We start from the raw sequence: 11,048 nt of genomic DNA on the forward strand, positions 1-11,048 counted from the left end.
AAGGGAAGGGAAGGGAAGGGAAGGGAAGGGAAGAATATTGGCACTATCTCTGGGAAAGTAAATTGTGTTTGCTTTTTAGCATAATTGGCGCAGCATCCCTTTGGCTATGGCTTGAAATTTGGCTTTGAAATATGACTCTTGGCCACATCGCAGCTAAGTGCACAAATAGCAAAAAAGCTTTTCAGGGCAGTACAGTGACAAGGATAATACTGAGGCGAATCATGTACACGGTTACCAGATCTTCTTGTAGTTTTCATTTAGCACGGATTACAAGAAGCTCATAGTCTGGAGTATTATGTGCCGATTCAAAGAACGCTGTTTCTCTGGTGTCCCTTGTTTTACCACGTTCCTCTCTCCACACACAATATTTCCAGTCCATACGCTGGGTTCAGGGTGCTTACTCAGTGACTTCACCTTACGCCCTACACCAGAGATCATCACATTTGTCCTCTTGATAACCCAGACCGACAACACTGTGAGTGAGGGGACATAGCACAAACCTCTTAAAACCTCCACTAGGCACTTCAGTTAGAGTTTATATCAGTCTTCTGCAACATGCGTGTTCACGCGTATCAATGTAACTGCAAATTACACAACATGTGTGCTTGCCTCTTAGAAAATCAAAACTCGAGCAACAAGGCAGAAACAAGCAGCAAGTCACGGAAGGAAAGGACGGCTTTCACAAAGGAGCAGCTGCGGGAGCTGGAAGCTGAATTTGCCCACCATAACTACTTGACAAGGCTCAGGAGATATGAGATAGCTGTGAACCTGGATCTCACCGAGAGACAAGTACTTCCTGAATCCCTGCCTCCCCAGCTTCTTCTTCCTCCCCCCAACTCCTCCCTAAAGCTAAAAGCCAGATATGTTACTCAAGAGTGTCCTTTTGCAATGGCACAGAGGTATTTTAACACAAAGCCTCGACATTCTTTTAGAACACACTTGTTAAACATTTCTGTAGGTAGTTAATAAATGTAATTATGTTTATCTGAAGACACGTTTGGGAATAACTGATATATACTGAGCCGTGTTTAGCACCACTCGCTGGTACATACCAACATGTCCAGGCTTACGGATGGAATATGAGAATCACCTTAGACTGCGGTTACCAGGAAATCATTCGAATGATACGTGTTTGATATGTGCACTCTTCCTGGGTCAGGTAGTATTCCGAGGTGATAAGGAAAGACAAAAACGCAGAATTCTGTGAAGAGAGAAACTTCTGTTCTCTCATTGCGATCTCAGTCGGGGTTTCCTTATCAAAGCTTAGTGGACAATAGAGGAATCGTTCAATTAGGTGAGGCAAATTACAATTCCTGAAGTGTTAGATCGGATGGACTAGACGCTAAAAGGCATGAGAGGCACCGCACACGTTAACATGCTTAGCTGACGTAGCGACAGATTCTAGGCAAAGAACTTGTACTACATTTGCAGGTCTCAGAGAAACCTCTGCCTGGAACAGTTTAGAAACAGTTGTTCCTGCTTTTGTTAGAGAGATCATGTAAACTTGTGAGGTGCCTTCCACCTTTTCTTCTAGAATTCCACAAAATATCGGTCTATTGATGCACACACTTATGCACAGTTCTGCTTATACAGCTCAGGTTGAGGCAATGAGTAATTATTTCCTTTTTATCCCCCAGGTCAAAGTATGGTTTCAAAACAGAAGGATGAAATGGAAACGTGTTAAAGGCGGGCAGCCAGTGTCCCCGCAGGAGCATGATGCAGAAGATGTGGACTCGGCTGCCTCCCCCAGCTCCGACTAGTCCTTGCAGCAATGGGAGAGGAGTGCGGAGAAAGGAACTATCAGAAAGCAGATGCAAGGCTGCTCCGGGTCAGCTGCACCCTGAGATGATTCTGCTTGCCCAGCCTGTAGCTCTGGCTCTTTGGAAGGTGTAGGATGCTTTCACACAGAGACAATCAAAGAATGCAGGGGGAGAAAAGCCAGAGGAGGGCATGAATTTGGTTTTTTGTCTGAATGAATTTAACCCTCTCTGAAACTGTCTCCCTACCACAGATGTGTCTTCAGAATAAATGCAAACAAACACTGAACATGAAACAGGAGGAATGTTGTCTAGGCTCCCAAACACTCAGTCAGCGATTGGTAATGCAGCTGTATTCTCCTCCAGCTTCTCCTTGGTCACAGCTACTCATTCTGCATCCAGACTTGACAAGGCACAGCTTTCTTGTGCCTTTCTTAAAAGGAAATAAGCATTTTGATAGCCACTGATTTTTCCGGAAACATGAATGGAACACCTGTATGGCTAGGCAGTAAGATTACAAAATAAAAATTTGAGACTAAAACTACATACACAGGATTCTGCTTACCAGTTTCCGAAGGGATGGCTTTGGCATTGACAGTCCAAGAGGACGGGTGCATTGTGGATGTAGCAATTTCCAGAGGGAGATTTCTTCCAAGCTTACTGTTAATCCTGAAATTAAATTGCTAGATCTTAATTTCAAATATTCTTTCAAAGCAGCTATGACCAAATACCACAGCAGGTACAGTGGAGATTAAGCCCTCAGCACTATAACTATCACTATTTCATTTTCAATATCTAAATCTATTTAACTAAAAGAAACCAGAGCTGCATTTGTTTTGGATTTATGGGATCTCTCTGGAAACCCACTGTTTCCTTTGTGAATTTAGGATTGTCAGGGGAAGTATAAAACAATGTTATCTGGAATGATTGAACTGATTTTACTGTCTACAAATCCTCGTTTCATTTTTGATTGGAGACTAAACTTTCCTACAAATAAACATGTACATTTGTGTATTTAAATTACATATAAAACATCTGTCAATCTAGATGTTGCATGGACCTGCACTCATCACTTACTGTCTTCTGAACCAGTATCTGTCTTTACGAAATTCAGGATTAACTGACCAACTTAGTCCTTTCTGCAAACTTCCAATTAAGAGGTTATTTTTTGTGAACTTTATTTTTAGTTTTGCAGCTATCAAATATTTCATACAAACAAATACTATCTGTGCTTTGCAAAACATGTAAACATTTTACATCCTTGATCACCCCTGTATTTGACAGGGCCTGAGGACACCAAGACCCTTTTTCACCAATCTTTAAAGGCACTAAAGCTGACAGCCAACTGCCCATACTTCTAATATAGACAGTATGTAAAAGAATCTTTCCAATACAGAATTATAAACTGCCACGGCACCTCCAAAATAATAAGAACATTTCCACTTGAAATTATCCCCACTTTCAGCCAAAACTTTTATATGTCACATTATGAAGTTTCTGAAAAGCATAGTGTCTGTTTCCATTTCTTTTGTCTCTTTATTTAATGTACTAATGGCATAATTTAATAGAATTTAACACCAGCATATCACATTCTGACCATCGAGAAAACCGAAACTTCAGTTTAAATATTTGACAGGTAACCATAACTGGAACTATGGCACACTACCTTCTGTCACCTTACTCTGACGCGTTGTTATTGGGGTCTAATGTGGGCTGCAGATATGCTGCGTACCTGGGTGATGTGTTTATAAAGTTATCTGCGGTTATTCCACTCGTAAAAGACCTCAAAATAGACAAATATCAGCTAGGTTTTGGAACAGAGATGCTGTTCTCCTCTATTCCTCTCAAAGAGCTGATTAATGTATCTGCTAAGAAAAAACTTTCGTTACATTCCTTCTTTAACATTTCCAAAATCTATTTGACAGATTGAAAAATTGGCAGCTCAGAGTATATATTCGTGCAAAACCAATTAAAAATAAAGACTTCTTTTTAAAAAGAAATTATTTAAAAATGAAGAGACTTGAAAAGTGAAAGCTATGCAAGGTATTTTCCACTGCGAACCAAACCCAGCAGGTGGAACGGGGAGAGGAGAATCTCTCGTTTAAAAAAAGAGTCATTAGAGCTGTTTAAATGTTGGTGCCTTCTGGTTAAGCTTCTGACTAAACTCACCGCTTTAGCTCTTGGTAAGCTCTGAAGAAAGCTGGTTTTTTGTCAAGGACTCTGGTGCTAACTCAGACATCCTACCCTCATCTCCAAGAACAAACCACTGTGGGGCAGGAGCTCCTGGTAGGTTATTTCCTTGTGAGGAGCCACTTCCACACGGTACATCACCCCGTGTCCTCCTCCCCACTGCGGCTCCCCGGTGTGCAGGCTGCAGAAGCAGTTCGCTTTGTGATGAAAACTTTTGGCCTCTTCTGTACCGACGTAAACCGAAATCAGCTCCTCACCCAGGAAGGATAACGAATTTTCTGTTTCGAGGAAACTGTCAACAGAAGGATATTGCATCCTAATTCAGTTAGACACTAGTCAGTGGGATCTCAGTCTGAACGCGTAATTGCAGCTCCTAAACAGTCCTTTTTCTAGCTTTTGAGAAATAAGGTGACAGCCACCTGTGAGATTGTTTTATGCTTATGCAGTTTCCGCATTAAACCATCTGCTTATGCTAAGACTTAGTGTTTTGTGAAGGAACTTTTCATTCCTGACATCAAAGCGTTTGACCCTTGAACCTCTGGTGCCAAGAATCTTTCAGGCAAAGTCTGTTGTCTGGGAACGGACTCTCTGACCTGCAATTATTTTTCACAGAAATACACATCAGGCTTTATTCTCCTGGCAGAACGGAAGTGAGCTACCTGAGGATGTTGGCCAATGCTTCCCGTGCCTGATTCTCAGTGAAGAGTCTGAGTACCCCGTCACCCACATAACATCGGAAAGGTCTGGCAGCTCTTCCGCAGGAAGCACACGCGGGCAGAGGATCAAGACTCGCTGTCCAAATGAGGCCAGTGCAAGTAGCCCCCAGGGAATGGGGGTATCTGTATAAACACAGAAAGATGTGCTGTAGCCCTTTATATCCGTGCTGCCTCTTCTAAACAGAGGAAGAGAAGCGTTTTCCTTAGAGTCATAGATTTTATGGACATTTTACCTACCTAGCCAGATGCCAGCATAGCATAGGCCCTCGTGTGTCCTACGTGGTTTCTGCATCCCATGACTCCGCTGTTGTTAGCCCTTCTCTGCATCTTTCTACAGCATTAAGCTAGTGATTTTTCCAGTCAATGGAGCTACTCGGACCACTTAAAAAGAGCCCAATGTTGACTAAGAGAGCATGGGTGTACACCTGATGAAATCTTAGACAGACTGACAACCCCCATAGAATAACTTTAGATGGTCCATAACTTTAAAGAATCACTGATTTCAATGTCAACTACACCATCGTCACCCTCACTCCTGCTCCCCCGCTTCCTCCAACTAAATCAGCTTAGTAGAGGTTGGGACACTTAGCAGCAAGGGTACAATTTCGGAAGAAGATGCTGCTGTGAACAGTTTTCTAGTGTTGTCTAAGAAGAGCATTATGTGGTTTTTTTATTCAGTAGAGATAATGTAGATGCTCCGAATAGCATGTCTAGAATATGCTGTATTTTAGAATATCCTGTATTTTATTGGCAAATCCCATGGTCCCTATAAAAGCAGTTGCAATGCTGCTTTTTCGATATCCAGGAGTAATAGATATCTTCTCTAGACCTGGCCTGGAGAAGCAGGTATCTTACACTAATAAACAAACGGTGCAGCGACTCTGACAACAGGTACGTTATAGCTTCTGAGTGTTGTCTCTGTTGATGATCTGTGTGAGCGTGGACAGAAAGTGAAAAATCTTGGCACGTAGATTGAAGCTGTCTGCAGACATACATATTCCAGTCCTGTCACGTGAGAGTGCTGCCCTGCAAATTCCCCTGGCTGGGGTTTCCTTCACACCAATAATGAAAGCAATCCTGCAGCTTCTTCTGGAATGAGAAGCTCTCCCTTTCCACCTCCTAAGGCCAAGTAAGATCGTGTCTTCCTGGGTCTAGGGGAGTGACATCAAACATTAATCTGTGCTGAGATGTTGCTTTGCTGTAGAAACAACAGTCTCGGTCAATGTAACATGGAGCAAACCCCGAGCCTGCCATTCTTCCCTTCTCACTGGAAACACCTTATCCCCTGGCGAGAAAAGCCTAATGTTTTGTTAAGAAGTGCAAAGGTTAACGCACACCAGATGGCAGAGAAACGTATTTCTGTGGAATGCGGAGAAGTGCTCAGCTGAAAATACAACAGGCTGGAAATCTGCGAAGGACCATCAGAGGTTTCTCAGTGTTTTACGCAGGAAAGAAACCTGGTCTGAATGCAAACCATTGAAAGTTCTACCGCCTTTTAAAGCCTCCCTGTCCCATGGAGCATCACCTATGTTTTACGTAACACATTGGTCTAGGGGCAACTTGAGAATGTGCTCGTGTCTGACACGCTGTGGAGACGTGCAAACGCCTCACTTAGGGCACTGTGCTAGCTGTGGAGCTCACACACAGCCGCGTTAGCTTGGCAAAGAGACACACAAGCAGCGGACTTGGAGGTGGCCGGAGCTCCACTTGATCACCTTTATCTCTTGCTTCTGCTGTCACCCAAAACAGGCTTCCTTCCCTCCTGGCAAGAACTTCTGTGCTCTCACCTTTCAATAGTCTTTCACATCGCAGCAGCTGGGAAATGACTCATGTCTTCGCAGTCACAAATGGAACAGGTCTGGAGGCACAGAGAGATGTCGCTGCTCCCTGCTTGGCAGACGTTGCAGCTGGCATCAGGGTGCTGCAGGAAATGCAGCTGCACCCAGAGCACTTAGGTGGCACGTGGGGTGCCTGAGAGCTGTTGGAAGTGCACGTTTCTCCTTCAGTTCTCCTCCAACCTCCCACCCTGTCATGAGATAATGAGGAGAGTCCTCCACGTCCCCACACGCACAGTCCTCCTGAGCAGGGGGACATGGTGTGGCTAATGAACCAAACCCTTCACTTCACACTGTCTGGAAAACAAGAGAGCCCTTTTAGGAAGCACTTCACGGACAGAGATCTTGACTGGGTCAGACTCTACACGAGCAAAGCTTACAAACCCTGCTGCCAGCAGAGTTTCCTACTTGCAGAGACAAGCACGCAGAGCAGATCGGGGGGCTTACAGAACAGACACACCATTTTTCAATTACCCCACTTTCTTCCCCCGCCTCTAGCAGTGCTCATATAAAATTTCATCAGCCACTATCTCATATTTTGGGTAATTCCCTTCCCTTGAGGAAAGCGTACAGCCCCTTCAAGAAATAATATACGTCTGCATCAGCGACTCAACTCTGCATGCTGGATCCATGCAGCACTTCTAGGCAGATAGACAGGAAATCCATTTTCTTCCAGTGATTACAGCAGAAGGGCTTCTGACTGACTGGAACTTGCCTGGTGTGGCTGTAAAATAATCTTATCCTCAGGTTATCGCCTTTCAGGCTGTATTTGTGAATTACGGTGGGGTGGTTTCACTGCAGTGCTGGGTATGGGCAGGTGTCTGCAGAGCCCTACAGCTTATTCTCCCCACCCTCCCCACACACAATGCCACATTGTTTTAATTTCTACATGAAGGAAGGATTTTCATACAGGACCAGACTTTTCCACCACTGTTTCCTTCCTCTATACTGTAATTTCTTTTTTTTTAATAACTTTTACACAAGGGTAAGAAGGCAGCTGTCTGGAAGCTCCTTTGGGAACAGATTGCAAAGAGATAACAGGAGTGAGTAACAGAGAGGACGGTGACTTCATACCACGGAGGTTTGAGTCATGTTTCTCTCTTTCCTTTTTAAAGAAGAAAACATTTTTCAAACCTCCCTCAAGCAGGGAGCTGTGGCTCCCTGGCTCTGGAGCAGGAAACCGAGCTGTGAACTGCCATACAGCCTTTACCTTTGAGTTCAGCGACAGATTCCGATGGCCCACACTCACACCGCGTGACAGCCTGTCACACACAATCCCACCCGCAGAATATTTCCTACACTTGGGAATTTATCACCAGGCGAGCCCAGCAATGCCACAGTGAAGCCTATGATGGGAGAGACACCAGAAAAACAGATCGATACGCACCACAAACATCTTACTGTTTGAGATGTTTCATTTCTGTATTTCAACCCTTTTCTATACACCTGCATTTCGTCCCTTTCCATTCCATATTTATCTCACGAGAGATGATCGAGAAAAGTGGTGTAACTGATGAGGATCTGTGCACAGTTTCCAACGGAGATAAAGAAAAATCTATCAGATCTAATTTCATTGCACCATCCACTTTCCTTAGCTGCCGGGAGGGAAGAGGACAGACCTCTGGTCCCGATATCAGGGTCACTAACAAATCTGGACAGGAAATTATTTTCCAGGGAAAAGAAGTATCACTCTCCAAGATAATTATTCACAATTGCTTCTGTCTGAAGTTAATTGAAAAGGAAATTCTGGGGAAAAGGGTAGCTCCAGAAGCTGAGTTCCATTCAAGTGTTTTGAGATTACTTGCTCAGGTCAAGTTCTGCTTGCACCTAGGGTCAGCCCTACTCTTCTTTCCTTCAGTGTGACTGTTTTAGGATAACTTCAGTCTATGCTTCTATATCATTAGCTGATTTTTGCTCAGGGAATCTAATTTAATACACCTGATTGCAATGTCCAGCTTTACACATCATTAAGAGAGGAAATAATACAGCATTTCCATGGAATTCATGGTAGGAGAACTCCTGATTTTCATGCAAAGCTGGAAACAGTCATTTAGACAATACGAGAGCAAATAAAAATAAAGAATACTCTATTCCCAATAGGAAAGACTCAAAAGTTGTAACCACTGAATATTCCTCTTTAAACGCTCTAATGGTTGCTACCCTTATTTGTCACAGGTGGAGACCAAAACAGAACTCAAATGCAAGTCTGAAAGGAATCTGCTACTGCCGTTGTCCTCAGGCAGGCAGGCAGGCAGGTTTATATACTGCCCTCCCCATGTCAGTCCTGGGGGTCAGCAAGCTCCACAGCCCCTCCGAGCTGTAATTACCACCGTAAGCACTTGAAACACGGCTCAGCCTGCCTCACGCGCTCGCTGGACACGTCAGCCAGATGTGCAGATGCCATGTGCAGTGCATCATGGCTCATGGGGTATTTAAAGATTGGCTTTCAGGTGTGACCTATGGGACTGTGTAGAACCTGTACTATTCTCGTAGTAGTTAACAAGCCAAAGAGAATTAGTCTGATCAGACCTGACAGAGCATTCTCACACGCTGGGAAGGATAAAGACAGAAAGTTCAAGAGAATTCTGGCATTACATGGCAATAAGGAAAACACCCAGTCAGACTGAATGCTCATTTTTAAGAGCTGAGACTCCAGCGCCAGCATAGCTCCTCTTCTGTCTTTCTGCAACACCACTAGCTCTGGTGCTCCTTCATGTCAGGTTTTTCATGAGCAATTATCAAGATATTCTTCTTGTATACTTCACATCAGTTTTCAACTAGCTTATAGGATCCGTCTTACACGTGAGAAGGACAACGGTGCCTCTTGCGCATGGTGCGTGGTTGGCCGCTGACTGCAAAGTTCCTCTCCCCTATCTCTCCCCTGACTTTCAATAGCTGCTCATCAGCCCTGCTGGAAGGAGCAGAGCAGAGCAAAGGCAGCTGTGTGCAGCTCGAGAAAAAGGCTGGGGGATTTAAAAAGGAAAAAAGCCATGTCAGACATCACAGAGGAGGTGGAGGAAAAGAATCTCCACAAAGGATTTTGCAAACAGGCAGTAAGGAGAAAAAGAGTTTTAAAGGATTCCCTCAGTCATAGGACAGTTGTAGTTTTAAACGTTTCCATTTCTGTGCATTCTGCCACGGAAGTGACGTGACGTGTAAAATAAGGCTTCTCGTTTGAAAGGACTAGCAGCAGCATGGGCTTGTGTCATGCTACCCGTTGCCTCCAAGTGGCCTTGATTTAGCTGGACTGAGTTATAGCAAAGTTCTTTAAAGCATCACTTTAAGAAAAAAGACCCAAAAAATATTAAAAAGAGAATGAATTAATGAGATGAGAAATTGTCTGTCACAGGGAAACATTTAGGCACATCTCTCCCTTGTTTATTTGCAGAAGAGGACACAGGCAGCGCTGGGGTATGTTTTACATTACACAGCACAGGGGCTCGTGGCGTTCCTGTCTGCACCGAAGACATGTTTATGCCGTTCGGTTCCATTATGAATCTGTTTAACATCCTGTCGAGGTCGGTCCTTTCACACTCCAGGCAGGAAGTCTTTAATGCTCCTATGAGGAGACATTTCTAACCATTCAAACACTAGATAAATAAGCCTGAAGAAAGCCATTCTACTGCAATAATTACATTCTTCTTGTATTTTTGCAAAATTCCTCCCGGTTCTAGCAGAGTTGTTCATAAAGTCCGAGAAAGCCGTAAGGGAAACAAACTCAGAGGAAAACTTTCTGGGTCATTTACCCTTTGTGTTTTGTAGCACCATGAGATGGGAGTTAAGCTCAGAGCCTCACAGTGGTTCGGTTCAGAGCAGGCCTTGTCTCAAAAGCAGTTTGTCATTTAAAACATGTACGTATTCAGAATAAAGCAAAAATCAAGAATAAAGCAAAAAAATCCAACGGACCCTCCTTCTCTAACTGTAAAGCGGGGATTTGTCCAAAGCTAGAAGAGCGCTAGTAAAGGGAACTGAGACATCTGGAGCCCCTGCCTGGTGAATCAGTGACGATACTGTTCTTTTCCTGATCCTATTGTAAGGAAAAACTCTACTCTGAGAGATCAGAGTCTGGCCCACAGCATTTCATTACTGCTTATACACAATGACCTCCAGGACTGCCGTTCTTGGCAGCCCCAGCCGCCCCGTGCCCGGGTCTGTGACGTCCGGAGGTAGAGCAGCGACAGTTTCCCGGGCACCCCCTTGCCGTGGGGAAGGAGCTTGCGTGCCCTTGTGAGGCTGAGAGCTGTGCTGGGGGTGGCATGTGCCTCCGGTGGGGTCTCCCAGGCCAGACGGGTCTCTGAAGGGTCAGACAAAGTGTGTCCACGGGCAGGATGGGCTCACTAGCCTTTGGGCACCATCCTAGGAGAAGAACAACCCTGACTCCAAACCCGGGCAGATGGAGCTCGTTTAGCCCTGTAAGGCATCCATCATCTAAGGGAAGGACACTCTAACCAAACCTACGACCTGAGGACTTCGCTGTCACCGTCCAAGCTCGCCAGGCCCTGGCAGATGAACCTCAGGTGTAAAGGGTGGAGCCAGTTCCGCGCACGCTG

General features: G+C 44.6%; 1 protein-coding gene across 1 annotated transcript in view; it reads left to right on the top strand.

Annotated features, from left to right (window-relative positions):
* Positions 1-1,760, top strand: part of MEOX1 (mesenchyme homeobox 1) — a 5,952-nt gene extending 4,192 nt beyond the window's left edge. Inside the window, exons 2-3 of the mRNA XM_010142231.1 lie at positions 617-789; positions 1,638-1,760. Of these exons, the coding sequence (XP_010140533.1) occupies positions 617-789; positions 1,638-1,760 (296 nt within the window). The remainder of the gene's footprint in view (positions 1-616; positions 790-1,637) is intronic.
* Positions 1,761-11,048: the final 9,288 nt, after the last annotated feature.

This window comes from Buceros rhinoceros, unplaced genomic scaffold (assembly GCF_000710305.1).
Source record: "Buceros rhinoceros silvestris isolate BGI_N320 unplaced genomic scaffold, ASM71030v1 scaffold39058, whole genome shotgun sequence".
Taxonomy (NCBI): domain Eukaryota; kingdom Metazoa; phylum Chordata; class Aves; order Bucerotiformes; family Bucerotidae; genus Buceros; species Buceros rhinoceros.